Source organism: Mustelus asterias, chromosome 12, assembly GCF_964213995.1.
Source record: "Mustelus asterias chromosome 12, sMusAst1.hap1.1, whole genome shotgun sequence".
Classification (NCBI taxonomy): domain Eukaryota; kingdom Metazoa; phylum Chordata; class Chondrichthyes; order Carcharhiniformes; family Triakidae; genus Mustelus; species Mustelus asterias.
In genome coordinates this window covers 57837861-57864290 of record NC_135812.1, presented here as the reverse complement: position 1 = coordinate 57864290, position 26430 = coordinate 57837861, and the positions used below count along the sequence as shown (strand labels likewise).

At 48.1% G+C, this 26430-nt stretch overlaps 1 protein-coding gene, 1 long non-coding RNA gene and 1 other non-coding gene across 3 annotated transcripts in view; 2 read left to right on the top strand and 1 right to left on the bottom strand.

The window, feature by feature from the left end:
* The window catches only part of mrpl58 (mitochondrial ribosomal protein L58), a 12343-nt gene extending 7513 nt beyond the window's left edge, over nucleotides 1-4830 (top strand). The window contains exons 2-6 of the mRNA XM_078225277.1: nucleotides 157-199; nucleotides 1338-1397; nucleotides 1947-2029; nucleotides 3603-3772; nucleotides 4648-4830. Of these exons, the coding sequence (XP_078081403.1) occupies nucleotides 157-199; nucleotides 1338-1397; nucleotides 1947-2029; nucleotides 3603-3772; nucleotides 4648-4732 (441 nt within the window). The 3' untranslated portion in view covers nucleotides 4733-4830. The remainder of the gene's footprint in view (nucleotides 1-156; nucleotides 200-1337; nucleotides 1398-1946; nucleotides 2030-3602; nucleotides 3773-4647) is intronic.
* Nucleotides 4831-7552: 2722 nt separating this feature from the next.
* trnar-ucg (transfer RNA arginine (anticodon UCG)) lies at nucleotides 7553-7625 on the bottom strand. Its single transcript has one exon. It is a non-coding gene; the product is annotated as a tRNA-Arg (tRNA).
* A 10323-nt stretch (nucleotides 7626-17948) lies between these two features.
* LOC144501934 (uncharacterized) lies at nucleotides 17949-22768 on the top strand. Its single transcript, XR_013499221.1, has 2 exons — nucleotides 17949-18070; nucleotides 22383-22768. It is a non-coding gene; the product is annotated as an uncharacterized LOC144501934 (long non-coding RNA).
* Nucleotides 22769-26430: the final 3662 nt, after the last annotated feature.

Below are 26430 nucleotides of genomic sequence, written 5' to 3'. Positions count from 1 at the left end.
ACAGTACAGGGCAGCTGGTTGGGCTATCAATGCAGCAATCAACAAACAGACTTTTCTGTCCAGTTTATTAAAACAAGACTGAAAACAGTGCCCTTTGCTGTAAATAATTGCTGCTGCGGTCATGTCACTCTAATATATTTTGTTTTACCTTCACAGGATGGATCGTTAGAGAATTCCTGCAGTACAAATATACCCGTAGGTATGTGAGCTTGTCACATGTGTCTGCATTTGTGAGTTGTATTTGTGAATAGTTTCAACCGTCAAGCAATGATATATGAGGGGAATCTTAAAGATATTAAAACAGTATGGGAAAAGTCATCTAGAACACATTAAAGAAGTTGGAGAGCAGACACCAGTTTAAACTATTAAAGTTCGAATTTTGATCTGAATCTGAGGGATATGACGATTAGTGGAAACACTGGTTGATTTTTGTTCTGTTAGTCTTGTGCGTATTATAAAGCGTTTATTCTGTTATCAGATGGTATACTGTATTGGTATTGATGTGGTTGAGGAGAGGGTACCATATATGCCAGGTGAACAAATGTTTTTTCATTCTATCATGGGATGTGGGATCATTGGCTAGATCGAAATTTATTGCCCATCCCTAGTTCCCCTTGAGAAGGAGGTGGTGAGCTGCCATCTTGAACTTCTGCAGTCCATGTGGTGTGGATATCCACAGTGCTGTTAGGGAGGGATTTCCAGGATTTTGACCCAGCGACAGTGAAGGAACAGTGATATATTTCCAAATCAGGATGGTCAGTGGCTTGGAGGGGAACTTGCAGATGGTGGTATTCCCATGGATCTGGAAGGTGCTGTTACTGTGTGTCGGTGGTGGAGGGATTGAATGTTTGTGGATGGGGTGCCTATCAAGCGGGCTGCTTTGTCCTGGACAGTGTTGAGCTTCTTGAGTGTTGTTGGAGCTGTGCTCATTTACGCAAGTGGAGAGTATTCCATCACACTCCTGACTTGTGCCTTGTAGATGGTGGACAGGCTTCGGGGACTCAGAAGGTGAGTTATTCTTAACAAAATTCCCAGCATCAGACCTGTTCTTGTAGTCACAGTATTTATATGGCTAGTCCAGTTCAGTTTCTGGTAAATGGTAACCCCCAGATGTCGATAGTTGGGGATTCAGCGATGGCAATGCCATTGGATTTCAATGGGAGATGGTTAGATTCTCTCTTGTTGGAGATAGTCATTGCCTGACTTTAATATGGGTGGCCTTGCCCTCTGTCAGTCTCCAGTTTCTATTTAAGATGCTAAGTGGGGATGTTACAGCGAGCACTAACTGTTGGTTTGCAGCGTGGACCCTCACTGCTGGTATGTTGTTCTGTTCACAGACCGTCTCACAGTGACATACTGTCGGAGCAGTGGACCCGGAGGGCAGAATGTCAACAAGGGTGAGGAAACTGGTTGTTGAATATCTTCTAATGTTCCTGCTGTCGCTGGGTACACCCCAATACTCCGTTAACCTAGTTCAAGGGGATCCACCTCCTGTTCAAGTAAGTGGCAACATGTTGAGGCCAGCCTGTTCTGATTTAACAATCTGACTGGATTCTGTCCCAGACTTGGAGGGTTTCACTGAATTGTGATCAGGAGATGAAACCCTGGCTGATTTTCACCTCTCCCAACACCTAAGGCACCAAGTCTTTCTGTGACCCAGCTGACCAAAGATGGCAGATGAAACCTGCTGCATTGTTTCAGCAACAGGACTGAACCAGGTTCAAGTGAGGTGCCTTCTCCCACCCCACACATAACCTCCCAGCACTTCCCTGAACAATAGCCCCTGGGAAGGGTGTGGGAGGTGCTGGCCCTTGGCAGGCAAAGGTGATGCTGGCCATCCAGTGGGCACTGGGTTTAATGGGCATATTGGTGGGTTATCTGGGCTGGGGTGGATATCAGTGAATATTTAATACCCTCTGCTTTTGGCTTGTGTTTTGCTGTCACAGTGAACACTAAAGCGGAGGTGAGGTTCCATGTTGCGACTGCAAACTGGCTTTCTGAAGATGTGCGGGGTGCAATCTCTACCAAGGTAAGCTATTCTACTCCGGATCAGAGGATGGTTAGAAAATAACTTCCTTATTTATTAACCATTTTCCCACCCACTTGTTTCCTCAGCCCTCTCCTGAAGTTATTGACTGTGTGTGTGAGTTTGGAGAGGAGGTGGGGGGGGGGGGGAGGGGTGGTTTGGCACACCCCACTCCAATCTGAAAAACAACCGTTCACCACTATTCTCCTTAGCCAATATTGTATTCATGCTGCCACCGTCTCTTTAATCCAATGGCCTTTAATTTTGCTAACAATTATTATGTGGTATTCCATCAGATACCTTTTGAAGGTTCATGGATAGACCAATCCTCTCCCATCACTTCATCAGGGAACTTGATCATGTTATTCAAATGTGAGTTGCCTCTAACAAGTCTGTGCTGGCTCTCATTTATCAGCCCATAATTATCCAATTCATACTGTCCTGGATTTTTGTGTGTCACAAGTTTTCCCACCACCAGTGTGAAATGGATTGACCTCTGGTTGGCAGATTTATTCCCCTCTCACTTTTTGAACAACTGTGTAACATTTGCAATCCTCCAGTCCTCTGTCACCACCTCCATATCTGCAAAGGAGAAGATTGTGGTAAGGGCCTGCACAGTTTCCACCGTATTTTCCCATCTGGAATGATTAACTTTTCTATTTTGAGGATCGCTATGTATCTCCTTTTTATCTATTTTATTCTATCCAATATCACTACTGCCTCTTCCTTAAAGCAGCCTCTTTAGTGAAGCGATTGTAAACTGCTCATTTATTGCTTTAGCCATACCATTGCCTTCACAAGAATCATTTTAGGTTCCTACTTGGCCCCACCCTTCCTTTTAATATTGTTATTATTTGTATTTAGAAAGACTTTGGGTTTCCTTTAATTTAGCCAGTAATCTGTTCTTATACTCTCTCTCACCCCCCTATTACTTTTTCATTCTCTTCTGTGCTTTTTCTAATCTTTGATTTGATTTATTATTGTGACATGTATTAACATAGTGAAAATTATTGTTTCTTGCGCGCTATACAGACAATCAACAAACATACTGTTCCTAGAGAAGGAAACGAGAGAGTGCAGAATGTCATAGAACGAGAGTAAAAGATAGAATTAGAAGGCATGCTGGGTACAGCTTGCAAGAAGTCGCCTCGTTCCGGCACCATCTTGGGATCTTACCTGCCTAATCAGCCTGCTCTCTAATGCATTAGGAACTTGCCATTTATCGCAAGGCTATTTTTTTGTGTTTCCTTTTAATCTCTTGGAAGCTCTAGCTTTAGAGGCTTCACTGGGAGGAGACTAATATGAAGCAGCTGTTTGTTATGATTTGGGATGCGCTGTCTGAAAGAGCAGTGGAAGCAGGTTCAATAATAACTTCCAACAGGAAATTGGATAAATACATAAAAGGGAAAATATACAGGACTATGGAGAAAGAGTGGGGAAGAGTGAGACTTATTGGGTAACTCTGACAGGGTCATTCTATGACTGTTTCCCATCAGGGGAGAAACCTGCTCCCTAAAATGGTGTCACTGATGGTTTATTTTCTGTGCTTCATTGTTTCTTTCCCCCCTCCCATCAGCACCAGAACAGAATCAATCGAGCCGGGCAGCTGATTGTCACTTCAGACTCCAGCAGATACCAGATGAGAAACCTCGCTAATTGTCTGCAAAAGATTCGTGACATTGTGGCAGCAGCGAGTCAGAAACCCAAGCAGCCATCCAAAGAGGAAGCTGAGAATCGGAGAATGAGGTGATGTTTTAAAGAAAGGAGGAACAAATAGTTGCTTGGGGCCCTGGAGAGACTCTCTTTTCTGGTGGTGATGTTTCCTAGTGTCACCTCAGTTGGTATGGTTCTCACCTCTGAGGCAGAGATCTTGATTTAAATCCTACATTAGGCACAAAATCAAGGCTGGCATTCCAGTACTGAGGGAGTGCCACACTGTCGGGTGAGACCTTGTTTGAACAAGGTCTTTGTTTTGCCCCCTCAGTAAAAGATCCCATGGCTCTATTTTGAAGAAGGACAGAAGAGTTCTCCCTAGTGTTCTGGCTTCAATTAGCATCACTAGGACAGATTATCTACCGATTATCGTATTACTGTGGTTGAGAGTTTGGTGTGTGCAAATTAGTTGCTGTGTGTCTTCCATTATAACAGCTTTCCTACATTCCAAAAAACATTTTAAAAGTATTACGTTGGTTGGAAAGCATTTTGAGCGTATGAGATTAGGAAAGGTGCTATATAAATGCAAGTTCTTTATAACAAAAAGTAATTTTGAAGACACTAATTCAAAGGGAGATCTCATTTTTTGGAGGTTTATTTAGGGTTTCCCCCCCTCACCACTCCATCTCAATTGGTAGCTAAGTGCCTTTGGCACAATTGGCACAGGCACTGCAAACCTTAAGCTTTGTCCACTTTGCTGATGGAATGGCGGGCGGGGGATGGGCAGAATGTCAGGTGAAAGACAAAGCTGAGTGGTTTGTGACTAGCTGTCCAGTTCCATGGAAACATCCTCACCAAGGGCCGAGTGCTCGCTGGCTGGTGAGTGGGGACTGCAGGATTAAAAAAAGTGAGAGAGAGAGGGATTGAGGGGAAAATGCTGAGATTTTACTGATGAGTTGTGATTCCAGGGTGGAGAGTATGCAACGGGAACGATTACGACAGAAGAGGATCCAGTCTGCCATCAAACGAGACCGACAGGTGGGATTGGACTGAAAAGATGGACATGGAACAACAGCTGTGATCCCTGAGGGGCCCCATCTCTGTCGTCTTGTACAAAGCAAATTAATAAAATTATTGTGAAACTCCAATAAGTCATCTTGTTCTTGTCAGATATCAGTGAAACTGTTAACGACAGACCTTTAAATCCTCAACCACATAGTTCCCTGTATTAACATGTGCCTTAATCATGAGTGTAACAATTCAGTGTCAGAGAATGCTTGGCACTGCTGAAAATAATTCCTAGTCACTCTTGGTACCATGAATGTACTGTGCTCCCTTTAACATTGACAATTCACTGTTATATGAGAAGGTCCCAAAGGACACATAGTAAACAAGAGGAAAAGGAGAGTTAAACTAGATGATGTGGTCGAGTAGATGATTTTGGGGTTCAGGCTCACAACATTAAAAGCAGCACCTCTAGTGGTTGAGGTCATTAAAAAAACATTGAAGGGCAGGTATATTGAATGTAAAAGTGATGATCATAACAATGAATCTACACAGCAACATGAGATAGAGTGTTGATGAAGAGGGTACACCATAGATTTCCTACTTTTATTAGATTCTCAGTTGCAGCCGAGGATCTAATCCTGCCTTTCTGCTGCCATGACTGAGATTTACAACCGAGTGTTTATGTAGCTCTGGAAGTCACTTCCCGAGTTAGTGGTTGAATCACCATAGAATAGACGTGATAGGTGGGTTGGTGGAAAAAGGGCGAAGGATTATGAGTAACAGGGCAAGCACATATGAAGGATCAGCACCCAATGTGCTGTGGTTGTGGGGGAACTACCTGTTTATTTGCAATAATTTCTAAGTAAAGCCATTAGCCATATTCACTTGAAGCCCGTGTAATTAAAGAGATATCTTTAATATCAGTATCGATAAAAATTGCCGAAGGTACAAAACAGTCACAGCAAACGGTTTTATTTCAGGAGGTGGGAAGTAACAATGGTATTCTCCACGGATTGGTACTAGGACCATTGCTATTTTAGATACATATTCATAATCTGGGTTTGAGTACAGAGGGGCATTGTTTTAATGTTTGCAGATGACACAAAGCTTGGAAATCTGAACAGTAAAGAGATTGTAGCAGCCTTCAAAGAGAGCAGAAAAGTGAATACTGTGGATGCTGGAAATCTGAAATAAATACAATGCTGGAACTACAGTCCTGGGGGTAAAATTGCACACACTGTCACAGTCTGGGGGGGAATCAGACACTGACACAGTCTATGGGGGTGGAAATCACACTGTCACAGTCTGGGGGAGGGGGGAAATCAGACACTGACACAGTCTATGGGGGTGGAAATCACGCTGTGTCACAGTCCTGGGGGGGTTGGGGGTGGAATCACACTGTCAGTCTGGGGGGAGGGTAGAATCATGGTGTCACAGTCTAGGGAGGGGGTGGAATCACACACACTGTCACAGTTTGGGGGGAGGGTGGAATCACACTGACAGTCCGTGGTGGGGGAAATCACACACTCACAGTCCAGGAGGGGATGGAAATCACGCACTGTGTCATAGTCCGGGTGGTTGGGGTATCATACACACTGTATCACAATCCAGGGGTTGGAGGGGGGGGAAGAGGAATCACACACTGTATCACAGTTCTGAGGGGGGGGGGGAAATCACAGACTCTGTCACAGTCCTGGGGGTGGTGGAATCACACTGACACAGTCCGGGGGGGTGGGGGGTGGAATCACACTGACACAGTCCGGGGGGGGGGAGGGAATCACACTGACACAGTCCGGGGGGGGGGTGGAATCACACTGACACAGTCCGGGGGGGTGGGGGGTGGAATCACACTGACACAGTCCGGGGGGGGGGGAATCACACTGACACAGTCCGGGGGGGGGGGGGGGGGGGGTGGAATCACACTGACACAGTCCGGGGGGGTGGGGGGTGGAATCACACTGACACAGTCCGGGGGGGGGGGGGGGGGTGAAATCACACTGACACAGTCCGGGGGGGGAGGGGGTGAAATCACACTGACACAGTCCGGGGGGGGGGGGGGGGGGGTGGAATCACACTGACACAGTCCGGGAGGGGGTGGGGGGTGGAAATCACACTGACACAGTCCGGGGGGGGGGGGGGGGTGAAATCACACTGACACAGTCCGGGGGGGGGGGGGGGGGGGGTGGAATCACACTGACACAGTCCGGGGGGGGAGGGGGTGGGGGGTGGAAATCACACTGACACAGTCCGGGGGGGGGGGGGGGGGGTGGAATCACACTGACACAGTCCGGGGGGGGGGGGGGGGGTGGAATCACACTGACACAGTCCGAGGGGGGAGGGGGTGGGGGGTGGAAATCACACTGACACAGTCCGGGGGGGGGAGGGGGTGGGGGGTGGAAATCACACACTGTGTCATAGTCCGGGGGGGGTTGGGGGAATCATACACACTGCATCACAATCCAGGGGTTGGAGGGGGGGGAAGAGGAATCACACACTGTATCACAGTCCGAGGGGAGGGGGGCGGCGGGGGGGAGGGGGCGGCGGGGGGGGGGGGGGGGGGAATCTAATTTAACAAACGGTGAATATGAATGAAATATCGGAATCGGGGCGCGGGGGATTGTTTTTTGCTCTGAATTAAATTATATTGTGTTGTGTGGCTGCTGATTGTTCGCCGGCGGGAGGCGGGGGTGAGGCTTCGGGCTGTGCCCCGCCCAGTGTAAATATTTAATGTTAAATACAATTAAATAAAGGACTTTAAAATTTCCAACCGGGGAAATCTGACGAGTCACCGCCACATTAATACTCTTGCATTTAAAAGAAGGATTATTGGCCCATTAAGATATGATTCTATAATTTTGTAAAATGCGACCACGAAGGGACTCGAACCCTCAATCTTCCGATCCGAAGTCGGACGCCTTATCCATTAGGCCACGCGGTCAGTACATTCACAGTAATGGGACAGGACATCCGCACTGGTGAACACACATTGCTTCATGTTAGCAGCACCGCTTCAAACACCCTTCATCAGCAGCTCAGACACATCCTGCTCTACTCCACACATTAACAACAAACCAAAACAACTTTAAACAACTCCATTATCCTACTTTGCACACGGTGCAGTTGTGAAAAGTACTATATAAATACCAATCCCTTCCCCCTTATGATTACACCTCTATGAAGCATTTTTGGGGTATTTAATTACGGAGAGGTGCAGTATAAAAGTAACTTGTTCTTTGAAGCCTGTGTCTCGATTTGGTAATTTCCCTGTCACTGATTTAAACTTTCTCAATCCACATGTTCAAACCCTCTGTAAACTGGCCCTTCCCATTTCTGTAACTTCCCACAACCTGCTGGGATCACTGTGCTCCTCCAGCACTTGTTCATCCTCCAGTTCCATAATCCCACCATAGGTGGTGATTGTGCCTTCAGCTCTGACCCTAAACCTCTCCACTTTCTTTCCTGCCCCTTGATGATGATCCTTAAACCTATCTCTTTGACCTGTCCTTATGTCTCCCCTCTAGCTCGATGTCAATTTTTATCTGATTACCTTCCTGTCAAGAACTTTTACATACAATTTACCACACAGCCCAACTGGTCTACGCTACTGTCTGTGCTGGTGTTTGTGCTCCATTTCAGCCTCCTCCCACCCGGCTTCAGTTCACTCAAGCAGCCTATCCTTTTATTCCTTTCTCCTTCTTATACTTATCTAACTTTCTCCTAAATACATGTATGCTATTTGCCCCAGTTACTCTGGTAGCAAGTTCCACATTCTCACCAATTTCTGAGTAAGAGGTTTCTCATGAATTCCCTATTTCTCATGAATTTCCCAATTGGGTGATGGAGTGGAATGAAATACTATGCACTTGCCTGGATGGGTGCAGCTCCAGCCACACTCAAGAAGCTCAATACCAGGACAAAACAGCCCACTTTATTGGTTCCAGAGAGGGGATACGTAGGCTCACAAAGCAAAAGGATATTGCAGCATTGTTAGACAGCTATTTAGGTAATGATGAAAGCAAAATACTGCAGATGTTGGAATCTGAAACAGAAACAGAAAATGCTGGAAAATCTCAGCAGGTCTGGCAGCATCTGTGGGGAGAGAATAGAGCCAACGTTTTGAGTCTAGATGACCCTTCGTCTGCTCTGTTAGTATACGGTGGAATAAGTACAATAGCAAGAATTGCTCTTGGATCGGAAGATGTAGAATTCATACGGGTGCAGGTAAGAAGACACTGACGGGAGTAGTCTATAAGCCCCCTAACTATAAGGTATACAGTAGGATGGAGAATAAATCAGGAGATAATGAGGGTATGTAAAAAAGCAGTACATTAATCATGGGTAACTTTAATCTTCATGTGGATTGGGAAAATCAAATTAGCAGAAGTTGCCATGAGGAAGAATTTATAAAGTATATTTGACATAGTTTCCTGGAACAACATGTTATGAATCCAATAAGGGATATGGCTATTTTGGATTTGGCAATGTGTAGTGAGGCAGGCTTAATAAACAATCTCAGAGTAAAAGATCCCCTAGGAAACAGTGACCATAACATGGTAGAATTTAGCATTCAGCTTGAGAGTGAGAAACTTAGGTCAGAAACAACTGTGCTAAACTTAAATGGGAAAGGAGTTTAGCAGAAAAGATAGTTGATCAGCAATGGCAAAAGTTTATGAAAATAGTTCATGACTCACAACACAGATATATCCCAGTGAGGAAGAAGGATTCTAGGAAGGGGATAAATTAATAAGGATAACCAAAAGAGAAAAAAACATACAATGTGGCAAAAATTAGTGGTAAACCAGAGGTTTGGGAAATTTTAAAACCAACAAAAGATTACCAAAAAAGAGGGAGGAGATAAACTATGAGGGTAAACTAACAAGTAAAATAAAAATGGACAGTAAGAGCTTGATTAAATATATAAAAAGGAAGAGAGAGGCCAAAGTGAACATAGGACCCTGAGTGAATGAGACTGGGGAAATAATAATAGGGAACCAGGGAATTGCAGAGGAGTTAAATAAATACTTTCTGTTAGTCTTCATGATGGAAAACATTAATAGCTTTCCAAATATACTAAATAATTAAGAGGGGAAAGGGAGGGGATGCAGGAGGAAATAAAACAATAATTATCACTAGAGGAAAAGCACTAGGGAAAGTAATGGGGCTAAAGGCCAATAATAAGGATATTATTAAACTAGAAAGAGTGCAGAAAAGATTTCCTAGCCAGTGGGACTTGATGGTTTGAGTTATAAGGAGAGGCTGGATAGACTGGGACGTTTTCTCTGGTGCATAGAAGGCTGAGGGGTGATCTTATAGAGGTCTATAAAATAATGAGGGGCATAGTCAACATCTTTTCCCAAAGGTAGGGGAATCTAAAACTAGAGGGCATGGGTTTAAGGTGAGAGGGGAGAGATACAAAAGGGTCCAGAGGGGCAATTTTTTCATACAGAGGATGGTGAGTGTCTGGAACAAGCTGCTAGAGGTAGTAGTAGAGGCAGGTACAATTTTGTCTTTTAAAAAACATTTAGACAGTTACATGGGTAAGATGGGTAGAGAGGGATATGAGCCAAATGCAGGCAATTTGGACTAGCTTAGGGGTTAAAAAAAGGGGCGGCATGGACAAGTTGGGCCGAAGGGCCTGTTTCCATGATGTAAACCTCTATGACTCTATGAGCCCTGGGCCTGATGGTCCTCGTGCATAAATCACAAAAAACTTGCATTCAAGTTCAGCAGGTAATAGGGGGAAGGCAAATGGAATGTTGGCCTTTATTTCAAAGGGAATGGAGTATAAAAATAGGGAAGTCTTGCTAAAATCATACAAGGCACTAGTTAGACCACACCTGGAATACTGTGAACAGTTCTGGTCCATTTATCCAAGGAAAGATATACTGGCATTAGAGACAGTCCAGAGAAGGTTCACTAGGTTGATTCTGGGTATGGAGGGATTTTCATTTGAGGAGAAGTTGAGTAGAGTTGGGTCTGTACTCATTGGAGTTTTGAAGAATGAGAGGTGATCTTATTGAGACATACAGGATTCTCAGGGCACTTTAGGATGGATGCCGAAAGGTTGTTTCTCTTTGTGGGGGATTCTAGGACCAGAGGGCATAATCTCAGAGTAAGCGGTCACCCATTTAAGACAGAGATGAGAAGGAATTTCTTCTCTCTGAGGGTAGTGAATCTGTGGAATTCTTTACTGCAGAGGGGCGGCACGGTAGCACAGTGGTTAGCACTGCTGCTTCACAGCTCTAGGAATCTGGGTTTGATTCCCAGCTTGGGTCACTGTCTGTGTGGAGTTTGCACATTCTCCTCGTGTCTGCGTGGGTTTCCTCCGGGTGCGCCGGTTTCCTCCCACAGTCCAAAGATGTGCGGGTTAGGTTAATTGGCCATGCTAAAAATTGCCCTTAGTGTCCTGAGATGCATAGGTTAGAGGGTTTAGTTGGGTGGACATGGGAGTAGGGCCTGGGTGGGATTGTGGTCGGTGCAGACTCGATGGGCGGAATGGCCTCTTTCTGTACTGTAGGGTTTCTATGAACTTCTATGAGAGGGCTTTAGAGGCTAAATCATCAATTATGTTCAAGGCTGAGATAGACAGAATTTTAATCAGTAAGCAAATTAAGGGTTTTCAGGATCAGGTGAGAAAGTGGAGTTGTAGATTGTCATATCAAATCAGTCATCATCTCATTGAATAGTATTTTTTCATTCGTGGGACATGGGCGTCGCTGGCTGGCCAGCATTTATTGCCCATCCCTAACTGCCCTTGAGAAGGTGGTGGTGAGCTGCCTTCTTGAATCGCTGCAGTCCATGTTCTGTGGGTGCAGCAGACCTGATGGGCCGAATGGCTTACTTCTGTTCCTACATCTTATACCTCTTCCACCATTTTAAACGTTCACTCCCTCCACCATCATCACACAGTGGCAGCTGTGTGACCATCTACAAGATGCAATGCAGCAACTCATCAAGGCTACCTTGGCTGTACCTTCCAAACTGCAACCTCGACCACCTAGAATGACAAAGGCAGCAGATGTCCCAGGACATCACTGCAGGAGTTCCTGGGCCCAACCATCTTCAGCTGCTTCATCAATTATGTTTTTTCTATCATAAGGTCAGAAGTGGGGATGTTCACAGATGATTGCACAGTATTCAGCAACATTTGTGACTCCTCAGATACTGAAGCAGTTCATGTCCAAATGCAGCAAGAACTGGGCAATATCCACGATTGGGCTGATAAGTGGCAAGTAAGATTCACGTCACACAAGTGCCAGGCAATGACTATCTCTAACAAGAGAGGATCTAACCATTGTCCCTTGATATTCAAGTGCATTATCATCGCTGAATCCCCCACTAAAAATATCCTGGGAGTTACCATTGACCAGAAAGTGAACTGAACTAAACATATAAATACCATGGCTACTTTAGATAGCACCTTCTAAACCCATGACCACTACCATCCAAAAGGATATGGGCTGCAGTACCTGGGAAAACCAACACCTGGAAGTTCTCCTCAAAGCGACACACCATCTTGACTTGAAAATGTATTGCCATTCCTTCACAGTCGCTGGGTCAAAATCCTGAAACTCCCTCCCGAACACAGCACAATGGGTGTACCTACACTACATAGACTGGATGAGAATATAGGGGGCATGGTTAGTAAGTTTGCAGATGACACCAAGATTGGTGGCATAGTGGACAGTGAAGAAAGTTATCTCCAATTGCAACAGGATCTTGATCAATGCTGACGAATGGCAGATGGAGTTTAATTTAGACAAATGCGAGGTGATGCATTTTGGTAGATTGAACCAGGGCGGGACTTACTCAGTTAATGGTAGGGCATTGGGAAGAGTTACAGAACAAAGAGTTCCAGGGGTACATGTTCATAGCTCCTTGAAAGTGGAGTCACAGGTGGTCAGAGTGGTGAAGAAGGCATTCGGCATGCTTGGTTTCATCGATCAGAACATTGAATACAGGAGTTGGGACGTCTTGTTGAAGTTGTACAAGACATTGGTAAGGCCACACTTGGAATACTGTGTGCAATTCTGGTCACCCTATTATAGAAAGGATATTATTAAACTGGAAAGAGTGCAGAAAAGATTTACTAGGATGCTACCGGGACTTGATGGATTGAGGTATAAGGAGAGGCTGAATAGATTGGGATTTTTTTCTCTAGAGCGTAGGAGGCTGAGGGGTGACCTTATAGAGGTCTATAAAATAATGAGGGGCATAGACAAGGTAGATTGTCAATATCTTTTCCCAAAGGTAGGGGAGTCTAAAACTAGAGGGCAGAGGTTTAAGGTGAGAGGGGAGGGATACAAAAGTGTCCAGAGGGGCAATTTTTTCACACAGAGGGTGTGAGTGTCTGGAACAAGCTGCCAGAGGTAGTAGTAGAGGCGGGTACAATTTTATCTTTTAAAAAGCATTTAGATAGTTACATGGGTACAATGGATATAGAAGGATATGGGCCAAATGCGAGCAATTGGGATTAGTTTAGGGGGTTTTTTAAAAAAAAGGGCGGCATGAATAAGTTGGGCCAAAGGGCCTGTTTCCATGCTGTTATCCTCTATGACTCTATGACTGCAGCAGTTCAAGCAGGTGGCTCACGACCACCTTCTCAAAAGCATTTAGGTATGTGGAAAAACGTTGGCCTAGTCAGGCTGCCCACATCGTATGAAAGAATACATTTTAAAAAGTTTATTTATTAGTGACTATCTTATATATATGGGCCCTAGCTCTGGTCTCACCTGAAAGTAGGAGCATCTACCCTACCAACCCCTTTCATATTCTTAAAGACCTCTATCAGTTTACTGCCAACCCCCACACCCTCCCAATTTTCCTTGCGAGAAAAGAACTCCAACGTGCTCAACCTTTCCTCATAGGTGTAAGCTCTCAGTTCTTGTTTCATTTTTGTACCTTTTGCATCTTCTCAAGTGCCTGGATTTTTTTTATAATGTGGAAACCAGAAGTGTTCTCAATATTCCAAGTGTTGTCCAACCAAAATTTGGTGCAATTTTAACCCTAACTCCTCTCTGCTTTCTAATTTGATCCCTCTAGAAATTAATCCTTGTGCTTTGTTTGCTTTATTGTGACCTTATTAACCTGCATCACTACTTTTAATCATTTGTGTACCTGTACCTTGTTTTATTTTCCAAGGAATATTTGACGTTCTTCCATTGAATTGGTCAATGCACCATTCCATAGACCAATATTGAAAATAATTTGCCAATTACACACCAATTTTGCAAATTTATGAATGTCTTTTTCTATTTTGTCAGTCTTCCTCAAAGTTGATTTTATGAATGTCTTTTTCTATTTTGTCAGTCTTCCTCAGAGTTGATAATATCTCCCAATTTAATGTCTATATGATCCCAGTCTCCTGTTATTTTAATTCTTCACCTCTGACCTCCCTCTCCTCGGCCTCCTACACTGTTTCAATAAAATTTGGTAAGAAGTCTCACAACACCAGGTTAAAGTCCAACAGGTTTATTTTCTTTAAACTTGGACTTTAACCTGGTGTTGTGAGACTTCTTACTGTGTTTACCCCAGTCCAACGCCGGCATCTCCACATCATCAATAAAATTCAACAGAAGCTCAAGGAACAGGAGCTCACCTTTAAACAAGGCACTTTACAGCCTTCCAAACACTCCATTAAATTCAACAATTACAGATGATAACCTCAGCCCTATTTCTGGGGAATGCTAGCTGCTAATGTTTCTCCTTTTCCCATTCACACTTGCCCGAGGTTCCCTTTTGTCCTAATACCACTCCCTTGAGTCTTACCATGAATCATTTTGTTATTTAACCCTCTACCCTATCACTGACCTTTCCTTTTGTACTTCTTCCCACATTCCTCCCTTTCACTGCTTAAAACCTATTACACTACTGGGTGTATTCTGTAGTAAGAAGTTTAACAACACCAGGTTAAAGTCCAACAGGAATTCTGTGAACAGAATTCTCACTCACCTGAAGAAGGAGCTTAAGGCTCCGAAAGCTTGTGGCTTTTGCTACCAAATAAACCTGTTGGACTTTAACCTGGTGTTGTTAAACTTCTTACTGTGTTTACCCCAGTCCAACGCCGGCATCTCCACATCATGTATTCTGTAGGCCATGAATGAGTGGGAAAAGTATAGAGGAACACATTTTCAAGAAAATTGCAGAGAGGTGCAAGAATAATAGAGTAGTTATAATGGTGAACTTTAATTACCTTATTTATATATGGTTATTGTGTAAAGGATAGAGAGCAGGAATCGTTTCAAATGCTTTCAGGAGAGTTTTCTATATTAGTATGTTTCCAGTCCAACAAGGAACGAGACACTGCTGGATGTGATTCTGGGGAATGAGTAGGGTCAAGTGATTTGAAGTCTCAGTAGGGAAACATGTAGAGCATAGTGATCATAGTAGCATAAGGTTTTGGTTGATTATGGAAAAGAACAAGGCGCAATCAAGAGACCAAACTACAAAACGGTGAGAATAGATCCGGCCCAGGTAAATTGAAATCAAAAATTGGCAGGCAGCACTACATGGAACAATGGGCTGTCCTTAAAGTGCAGATAGTTTGGGTGCAGTCAAGGTGCATTCCCATGAGTGGGTAAGATAGGGAAAACAAATCCAGAACTCTCTGGATAATGAAAGAGATGAAGCAGAATAAGGAGGCACGTGACAGATGTCAGGTGGATAATATCATTGAAAACCAGACTGAATATGGAAAGTTCAGTGGTTTGGATCTGGAATGCACTTGTCAGAGAGTGGTGGAGCCAGATTCACACAGTGAGTGGTTAGGATCTGGAATGCAGTGATTGAGAGCACGGTGGAGAGAGATTCACACAGTGAGTGTGAATAGGATCTGGAATGTACTGTCTGAGAGTGTGGTGGAGCCAGATTCACACAGTGAGTGGTTAGAATCTGGAATGCACTGATTGAGAGTGTGGTGATGATAGATTAACACAGTGAGTGGTTAGGATCTGGAATGTATTTGAGCGTGTGGTGGAAACAGATTCACACAGCAAATTGTTAGGATCTGTAATGTACTGTCTGAGAGTGTGGTGAAGATAGATTCACACAGTGAGTGGTTAGGATCTGGAATGTACTGTCTGAGAGTGTGGTGGAGACAGATTCACACAGTGAGTGATTAGGATCTGGAATGCACTGTCTGAGAGTGTGGTTGAGACAGATTTAATTGTGCCTTTCAAAAGAAAATTGGTTTATTATCTGAAGAAACAATATTTGCGGCTGCAAGGAAAACACAAGGGCGTGGGATGAACTGAATATGTCTTACAGAGAATTAACATGGATGTAATAGGCTGATGGCCTCTTCCTGTTCTGCAACCAATTTATGATTCTATGATTTCATTGTAATTCCAGGAGTTCCACAGCTTGGGTGCAATCTTCCCGATAAAATTCTAAGTGTCATAAAAGTCTGAAAACCGGACGGTTTCACTCCGGTTTTTTAGGTGAGCTGTCCTGTGCTCTGTCAATTTTTATCCCAGACTCTGTCAATTTTTTTGGCAGTCGGGAGATTCATGCCGGCGGGGGGGGGGGGGGGGGGGGGGGGGGAATGGTGGGGAAGGTGGGGCGGCAGAGCCTAAGCTCGCCAGTGAAACCTTAGCAGAGCATCGGGTGCCATTGTGCAGGCGCCCTGGTCTCCCAGTGCGCATGGAGATCTCCTGCCCAATGGACACTGCCTCGCTTCCTGACCATGGTTACTGCCTACACAGTGAGTGTGATTAGGATCTGGAATGTACTGTCTGAGAGTGTGGTGGAGACAGATTCACACGAGTGGTTAGGATTTGGAATGCACTGCCTGAGAGTGTGGTGGAGACAGATTCACACAGCGAGTGGTTCGGATCTGGAATGTACTGTCTGAGAGGGTGGTGGAGACAGATTCACACAGTGAGTGGTTAGGATTTGGAATGCACTGCCTGAGAGTGGTGGAGATAGGTTCACACAGCGAATGGTTAGGATCTGGAATGTACTGTCTGAGAGTGTGGTGGAGACAGATTCACACAGTGAGTGGTTAGGATCTGGAATGTACTGTCTGAGAGTGTGGTGGAGACAGATTCACACAGCGATTGGTTAGGATCTGGAATGTACTGTCTGAGAGTGTGGTGGAGACAGATTCACACAGTGAGTGGTTAGGATCTGGAATGCACTGTCTGAGAATGTGGTGGAGACAGATTCACACAGTGAGTGGTTAGGATCTGGAGTGCACTGTCTGAGAGTGTGGTGGAGACAGATTCACACAGTGAGCGGTTAGGATCTGGAATGTACTGTCTGAGAGTGTGGTGGAGCCAGATTCACACAGCGAGTGGTTAGGATCTGGAATGTACTGTCTGAGATTGTGGTGGAGCCAGATTCACACAGTGAGTGGTTAGGATCTGGAATGCACTGTCTGAGAATGTGGTGGAGACAGATTCACGCAGCGAGTGTTTAGGATCTGGAATGTACTGTCTGAGAGTGTGGTGGAGACAGATTCACGCAGCGAGTGTTTAGGATCTGGAATGTACTGTCTGAGAGTGTGGTGGAGATAGATTCACGCAGTGAGTGGTTAGGATCTGGAATGTACTGTCTGAGAGTGTGATGGAGACAGATTCACACAGCGAATGGTTAGGATCTGGAATGTACTGTCTGAGAGTGTGATGGAGACAGATTCACACAGCGAGTGGTTAGGATCTGGAATGTACTGTCTGAGAGTGTGGTGGAGACAGATTCACGCAGCGAGTGTTTAGGATCTGGAATGTACTGTCTGAGAGTGTGGTGGAGATAGATTCACGCAGTGAGTGGTTAGGATCTGGAATGTACTGTCTGAGAGTGTGATGGAGACAGATTCACACAGCGAATGGTTAGGATCTGGAATGTACTGTCTGAGAGTGTGGTGGAGACAGATTCAATGGTGACTGTCAAAAGGGAATTGGATGGTGATCTGAAAAGATTTACAAGACTTTGGGCAAAAGGCAGGATAATGGCATTCGGTGAATTGCTCTGGTAGAATCAGTATCGACACGAGGGGCTGAATGGCCCAAGTTCCGAGGAGAGGAGACTGAGCTGAAGCACTATCTCTCTGTGTACCCGGGCTGTCTGAGGCATTATCTGTGTGTGTGTACACAGACTGCATTAACTCACTCTCTCTCTTTGCACAGACCTATCTGAAGCATCAATTCTCTGTGTATCCCGGGCCTGTGTCACCCGCGGAGCCGTTCCACAAAGTTCCGCCCGCCCCGGGGTTTCCCTGGAGCCCACTGAGGGCCGCACATGCGCGGCGGCTCAGGGCTGTTTCCGGCAGCGCCGGAAGTGCGGCGGCGCCATGAAGCAGAGCCGGCTGTCTGTTAGGAAGCGCTGGGGGAAGCCGTTGCTGTTCGTGGCGGTGGGCGCGGGGATGGTGGCTGCCTTTGCGTACAGGTCAGACAGCGGTTTGTGCCCTTAGTCCCATCCCGGGCCGCGGACACCCAGCTCGGGGTCACCTAGTGACCTCCAGCAGGCTTTGCTTATCCAAAAACGGCGGGAGATTCCCAGGGACGGGGAGGGCGGGTCACGCTGGGATGGGATGGGAGGGCGGGTCACGCTGGGATGGGATGGGAGGGCGGGTCACGCTGGGAGGGGAGGGGAGGGCGGGTCACGCTGGGAGGGGAGGGGAGGGCGGGTCACGCTGGGAGGGGAGGGGAGGGCGGGTCACGCTGGGAGGGGAGGGGAGGGCGGGTCACGCTGGGAGGGGAGGGGAGGGCGGGTCACGCTGGGAGGGGAGGGGAGGGCGGGTCACGCTGGGAGGGGAGGGGAGGGCGGGTCACGCTGGGAGGGGAGGGGAGGGCGGGTCACGCTGGGAGGGGAGGGGAGGGCGGGTCACGCTGGGAGGGGAGGGGAGGGGAGGGGAGGGGAGGGCGGGTCACGCTGGGAGGGGAGGGGAGGGCGGGTCACGCTGGGAGGGGAGGGGAGGGCGGGTCACGCTGGGAGGGGAGGGGAGGGCGGGTCACGCTGGGAGGGGAGGGGAGGGCGGGTCACGCTGGGAGGGGAGGGGAGGGCGGGTCACGCTGGGAGGGGAGGGGAGGGCGGGTCACGCTGGGAGGGGAGGGGAGGGGAGGGCGGGTCACGCTGGGAGGGGAGGGGAGGGGAGGGCGGGTCACGCTGGGAGGGGAGGGGAGGGGAGGGCGGGTCACGCTGGGAGGGGAGGGGAGGGGAGGGCGGGTCACGCTGGGAGGGGAGGGGAGGGCGGGTCACGCTGGGAGGGGAGGGGAGGGCGGGTCACGCTGGGAGGGGAGGGGAGGGCGGGTCACGCGGGGAGGGGAGGGCGGGTCACGCTGGGAGGGGAGGGGAGGGCGGGTCACGCTGGGAGGGGAGGGGAGGGGAGGGCGGGTCACGCTGGGAGGGGAGGGGAGGGGAGGGCGGGTCACGCTGGGAGGGGAGGGGAGGGGAGGGCGGGTCACGCTGGGAGGGGAGGGGAGGGGAGGGCGGGTCACGCGGGGAGGGGAGGGCGGGTCACGCTGGGAGGGGAGGGGAGGGGAGGGCGGGTCACGCTGGGAGGGGAGGGGAGGGGAGGGCGGGTCACGCTGGGAGGGGAGGGGAGGGCGGGTCACGCTGGGAGGGGAGGGGAGGGGAGGGCGGGTCACGCGGGGAGGGGAGGGCGGGTCACGCGGGGAGGGGAGGGGAGGGGAGGGCGGGTCACGCGGGGAGGGGAGGGGAGGGGAGGGCGGGTCACGCGGGGAGGGGAGGGCGGGTCACGCGGGGAGGGGAGGGCGGGTCACGCGGGGAGGGGAGGGGAGGGCGGGTCACGCGGGGAGGGGAGGGGAGGGCGGGTCACGCGGGGAGGGGAGGGGAGGGCGGGTCACGCGGGGAGGGGAGGGGAGGGCGGGTCACGCGGGGAGGGGAGGGGAGGGCGGGTCACGCGGGGAGGGGAGGGGAGGGCGGGTCACGAGGGGAGGGGAGGGCGGGTCACGCGGGGAGGGGAGGGCGGGTCACGCGGGGAGGGGAGGGCGGGTCACGCGGGGAGGGGAGGGCGGGTCACGCGGGGAGGGGAGGGCGGGTCACGCGGGGAGGGGAGGGCGGGTCACGCGGGGAGGGGAGGGGAGGGCGGGTCACGCGGGGAGGGGAGGGGAGGGCGGGTCACGCGGGGAGGGGAGGGCGGGTCACGCTGGGAGGGGAGGGGAGGGCGGGTCACGCTGGGAGGGGAGGGCGGGTCACGCTGGGAGGGGAGGGGAGGGCGGGTCACGCTGGGAGGGGAGGGCGGGTCACGCTGGGAGGGGAGGGGAGGGCGGGTCACGCTGGGAGGGGAGGGGAGGGCGGGTCACGCTGGGAGGGGAGGGGAGGGCGGGTCACGCTGGGAGGGGAGGGGAGGGCGGGTCACGCTGGGAGGGGAGGGCGGGTCACGCGGGGAGGGGAGGGCGGGTCACGCGGGGAGGGGAGGGCGGGTCACGCGGGGAGGGGAGGGCGGGTCACGCGGGGAGGGGAGGGCGGGTCACGCGGGGAGTGGAGGGGAGGGGAGGGCGGGTCACGCGGGGAGGGGAGGGGAGGGCGGGTCACGCGGGGAGGGGAGGGCGGGTCACGCTGGGAGGGGAGGGGAGGGCGGGTCACGCTGGGAGGGGAGGGCGGGTCACGCTGGGAGGGGAGGGGAGGGCGGGTCACGCTGGGAGGGGAGGGGAGGGCGGGTCACGCTGGGAGGGGAGGGGAGGGCGGGTCACGCTGGGAGGGGAGGGGAGGGCGGGTCACGCTGGGAGGGGAGGGGAGGGCGGGTCACGCTGGGAGGGGAGGTGGGGGCGGGTCACGCTGGGAGGGGAGGTGGGGGCGGGTCACGCTGGGAGGGGAGGTGGGGGCGGGTCACGGTGGGAGGGGAGGTGGGGGCGGGTCACGCTGGGAGGGGAGGGGGGGTGGTTAAGCTGGGAGACGGGGGGGGTGTGGTTAAGCTGGGAGGAGGGGGGGGGCGGATGGTGGTTAAGCTGGGAGCCGGGGGGGGGGGCGGATGGTGGTTAAGCTGGGAGGCGGAGGGGGGTGTGGTTAAGATGGGAGACTGGGGGGCTAAGCAGGGGGACGGCATGTGGTGGTTAGGCGGGGGAGGGAATAGGCAGGGGGATGGGGGTGGTGGTGTCGGGCAGGGGGTGTCAACGAGGGGGGGCGGGGGGCAGTGTTAACCAGGGAGACATGTTGCTGACCCTGCCACTCCCTGTGCTGAGGTTGACTGCTGTGACCTGTAATCCAGGATTCAGCTCCTTCAGGGGAGAATTGGTCAAAGCTAAGATAGGATTGAAGGGATTGCTTTTTTGATTTGTTTGCTTGGATGTGGGGCCACTGACTTGGGGCAGCATTTATAGCCCATCCCTAATTGAATGGAGAAAGTGGTGGTGCGTTGCTGCCTTGAATCATTGTTTGAACTGCTGCAGTCCCTGTGGTGTAGGTACACCCACTGTGTTGTTAGGGACAGAGCTCCAGGATTTTGACCCAGCAACTGAAATAATGACGACGATATATTTCCAAGTGTCTTGGAGGGGAACGTACAGGTGGTGATATTCCCATGCATTTGCTGCCCTTGTCCTTCAAGGTGATAAGAGGTTGTGGGTTTAGAAGGTGTTGCCTTGGTTACTGCATTGTGCTTTGTGGGTGGTCCACACTGCAGCCACACTCCAAAGCTTTTAAGAAAGTCCTTCATGGTAGACTGATCACAAAAATAAAAGCCCAAGGGATCCAAGGCAAAGTGGCAAGTTGGATCTAAAATTGGTTCAGAAATGGGAAGAAAAGTGGAATGGTCGCTGGCTCATCTGTATCTATGATTCTAGGGAGTGAATGTTTAAGCTGCTTGATGGGCTGCTAGGGTTGCCAGGCTGCTAGGATTGGCCTGGATTCCCCAGGGATTGAAGAACACAGCTCTACGCAATGTTGGAGAAAAATTGAGACACTGGAAAAAAAAAACTTGTTACTTCTGTCATTTTCTTTGAGCATTTCATTTTAACAGATATAAAAATATTCAAAATGGGGGAAAAGGACTCTGGCTGACAGTCAAGTAATCATCCAATTGGGCAATGATGCCTGTTTTTTCCAATTGGCGTGGAAACGCAGTGCATCATGAGGATGTACATGTTGGTCGACTAATGGCTGTAGTATGTGGGCAAGTCAGCTGATGAAAATTCCAGGAATACATTTAATCACAATTGGCAACCCTAGGTGCTGATCAAGTGGGCTGCTTTGTCCTGGTTAGCATTGAACTTCTTGAATGTTGTAGGAGCCGCACTCTCTCATGGAGAGTATTCCATCACATTCCTGACTTGGGACATCTAGTTGATCAACAGGCTTTGGAGGTGAGTTACTTGGCACAGAATTCCCAAACTCTGACTTTTAGCCACAGTACTTATGTGGCTGGTCCAGTTAGTATCGAGTCAGTGGTGACCTCCCAGGGTGCGTTGATGATGAGGATTCATTAATGCTGTTGAATGTGACTTGTTAGAGATAATGATGGCCAGCTATTAGTGATAACCAGAGGTAGTTGGATCAAATCTCATCATGGTATTTCTGAGATGTTCCATTAAACTTGGTCATTTGCTGGCTCACACTAGAAGGGAAGACAGTGAAAACTGCTGTGTTTGAGAGTTTTAAATGTCCATCAGGGATGGAAGCTGCTACCTCTGCGTAATCTGGGCCTACTCGTGGTGCAGGGCAAAGAGGCATGTTCCAGAAACAGATTTCTGAAATAACACCACCTGCTGTTTTTATCATTGTTTTATGTTTTGAACAGGCACAGTTTTTTTCCCGATATTGAAGAGATTCGTGCCAGAGAACAGAACAAACAAAATGAAAGGTTGCAGGTGATCTTGGAACGTAGGGAAAAACAACTCCTGGAATTGGATGAGAAGAAAGCTCCCCGATGAGCTTGGGAAAGAGGAGTGACCCACTCCTGAGTAGCCATAGACAACGCCCCAATTCCAAGAGACTGGAATCGGGCGTCATGCAGATGTGTGACACCTGGACTGAGCAAATGAGCCAAAAGGAGGAAGAGTAAATGTACAATGGGATTGAAATGCTTCTTAAAAGATCACATCAAGATTAAAGTTATGTAATTAAAATAATGTCTGTACATGTAATATTATGTGATTTAATTAAAAATAAACTTTGGATATCAAACAATTTGTTGCTTGGCACAGGATTTCTCTACTTATTTGAATAGAGAGGGTCTGTCATATTGGGGAGAAGCACCATTTTTAATAGCACTGAGACACATACAATTCCTTTTCATTAGTTAATTAACAATGGAGCAGCATTGGGAGAGGGGAAGATGTATATTGTTACTGGGCTCAGCATCGTACCTTGAGGTTAAAGGGCAAAAATTACCTGCTGATGTTCACTGATGAGATACCAAAGGAAAATCAGACAGTTCCTGTTAGTGCCTAGCCCAATTTTTGTTTACCTACTGTGCTTGGGCTGAGAGGGGGAAATCCATCCAGCACAATCAGAAATGATGGAAGAAAGAACAAAAACAATTTTTGAAAATTTAGCAAGTCAAAGAAGTATACTTCTAAAGATTTAGTCAGTTATTTTTCCAAGTACAATAGTGATCAGGAAGGAATATACCCCAGGACCGTTTTAGTGCCCTTTTTATTGTGTATTGTTTGTATTTCATAGCTTTACCTGAATTCATCCGCAGTTAGGGGAAAGCTTTTTGTGAGGTGTTTGGCTAAATGCTGTTAAGGTTTCAAACAATAATGAGGCATTTAATAACCTGATAAAGACAGATACAACTCAAACACCAGAGCACGTTGAACAGCTTCTGTCAATGATTTGCTTTAAGGCTGGCATTAATTGCCCATCACAAGTTGCCCTTGAGAAGGTGGCTGTGAGCTACATTCCTGAACTGCTTGAGTCCCTGTGGGGAAGGAACACCTACTGTGTTGTTCGGAAGGAAATTTTGACATAGAGACAGTGACGTGATGATGATTACATTTCCAAGTTAGGATATTATGTGACCTGCAGAGGAACTTGCAAATGGTGCTGTTCCCATGCATCTGCTACCCTTGATCTTGTAGGTGGTAGATACTGCAAGCCTGGAAGCTGCTGTTGAAGTAGCCTTGGCAAGTTGCCATGATGCATCTGTCATGGTGTACCAGTGGGGGAGGGAGTGAACGTTTGAGGTGGTGGCTGTGGTGCCAAACTTTTTGAGTGCTGTTGGAGCTGTACTCACAAATGAAAGAGGAAAATGTACTCCAGTTTTACAGTGACAGACCTGTACCTCAGTGTTATACAGTGACAGACCTGGACCCATCAGTACTGTACCCCAGTGTTATACAATGACAGACCGGTACCCATCAGTACTGTACCCCATTGTTATACAGTGACAGACCTGTATCCACCAGTACTGTATCCCAGTCTTATACAGTGAGGTCTGTACCCCAGTGTTATACAGTGACAGACCCATACCCACCAGTACTGTACCCCAGTGTTATACAGTGACAGACCCATACCCACCAGTACTGTACCCCAGTGTTATACAGTGACAGACCTGTACCCACCAGTACTGTACCCCAATGTTACAGTGACAGACCTGTACCCACCAGTACTGTACCCCAGTTTTATATAGTGAGGTCTGTACCCAGCAGTATTGTACCCCAGTGTTATACAGTGACAGACCTTTACCCACCAGTACTGTACCCCAGTGTTATACAGTGACAGGTTTGTACCCACCAGTACTGTACCCCAGTGTTATACAGTGACAGGTTTGTACCCACCAGTACTGTACCCCAGTGTTATACAGTGACAGACCTGTACCCACCAGTACTGTACCCCAGTGTTATACAGTGACAGACCTATACCCACCAGTACTGTACCCCATTGTAATAGTGACCTGTATCTACCAGTACTGTACTATACAGTGAGGTCTGTACCCACCGGTACTCTACCCCAGTGTTATACAGTGACAGGTTTGTACCCACCAGTACTGTACCCCAGTGTTACACAGTGACAGACCTGTACCCACCAATACTGTGTCCCAGTGTTATACAGTGACAGGTTTGTACCCACCAGTACTGTACTGCAGTGTTATACAGTGACAGACCTTTACCCACCAGTACTGTACCTCAGTGTTACACAGTGATAGACCTGTACCCACTAGTATTGTAATCTGGTGACAGACCTGTACTCCAGTCCTGTGCCAGTGTTATACAGTGACAGACCAGTCCCTGCCAATACTGTAATCCACTGTTATCCAGTGACAGAGCTTTACTCACCAGTACTGTACCAGTATACAGTGACAGACCAGTCCCCACCAGTACTGTATCCAAGTGTTATACAGTGACAGCCCTGTACCCATGAGCACTGTACCCCAGTGTTATACACAGACTGTATCCCTCAGCATTGTACCAGCATTATTTAGAGACTGTGATGATACTGTGCTATTGATATATTTCATGTTTAAAGTTCAGTTTTTTTCTACAGGCAGTCGGTATGTCTCGGAGGAATACACCCCAGATGCTTGGAAAGCAGGATAATTACTCATGTTGGGAATGTAGTTTTTATTTAGGAGAGAGCTAATGGATCTTTATTTATCGATAAAAATGTCCCCTGGGGTTTTTGATTAAAGGAATGGAAGGTGGGGTTAAGCAGGGTCATGTGATGATGTGAATGGGAGGAGCTAGGTTGGTAGCAAGGATTTGGTGCTAGTTTAATTTCAATTTAGAGTTCAGTTTCTAGTTGGGATCTGTTTAAAGACAAGTCTGTAAGCTGCCCCGAAAATCAAAACCTCTCTGAACTCTTCAAGGTGGGTGGCACGGTAGCACAGTGGTTAGCACTGCTGCTTCACAGCGCCAGGGACCCAGGTTTGATTCCCGGCTTGGGTCACTGTCTGTGTGGAGTTTGCACATTCTCCCCGTGTCTGCGTGGGTTTCTTTGGGGTGCTCTGGTTTCCTCCCACATTCTGAAAGACATGCTGCTTAGGTGCATTGACCTGACCAGGTGCTGGACTGTGGCGACTAGGGGAATTTCACAGTAACTTCTTTGCAGTGTTAATGTATGCCTTACTTGTGACTAATATATTAAAAAACTTTAAAGGCTGTTAACCCAATTTATAGCAAGTATGCATGGAAGTGGCATTTGACTCTGAGGACTGTTGCTTATTTGGAACTAAAATAGTGTTCATTTAGAAATTAGATTTATTTCCTTTTATTTTTGTAATTATTGTTCAACTGTTAAAAGTTAAGCTGCTTCATTTTTTAGAGTTATATTTAAACTGTTATGAATAAAGCTTGTTTTGATAAAATATCCCTAACTTATCAGTAGAATTTCTCCTGGAGGGAAGCATCCTTTCCTTATGTCAAAATGGAAAAATTGTTGGAATCTGGTCTGGCTTCAGAATATACTTTGGGGTTTGGGTCCAGGACCCTAACACAGATCTGTACCCAGCAGTACTGTACCCAGGTATTACACAGGGACAGATCTGTATTCACCAGTACTGTACCCTAGTGTTATACAGTGATAGACGTGTACCCACCAGTACCATACCCCAATGTTATAGTGACTGATCTGTACCTATCAGCCATATACCCGTGTTATGCAGTGACAACTTGTACCCAGCAGTATAAAGTGACATTATACCTATGCTATAAAGTGACAGAGCTGTATCCAGCAGTTCTATATCCCAGTGATATATACTGACGGATTTCTACCCAGCGGTATTGTCCCCCAGTGTCAGACCGATCCCCAGGACGTTGCTGTCTAGGCCAGCATTTATTGTTCATCCTTAATTTCCCTGAGAAGGTGGTAGTGAGCTGCCTTCTTGGAATGCTGTAGTCTATGTG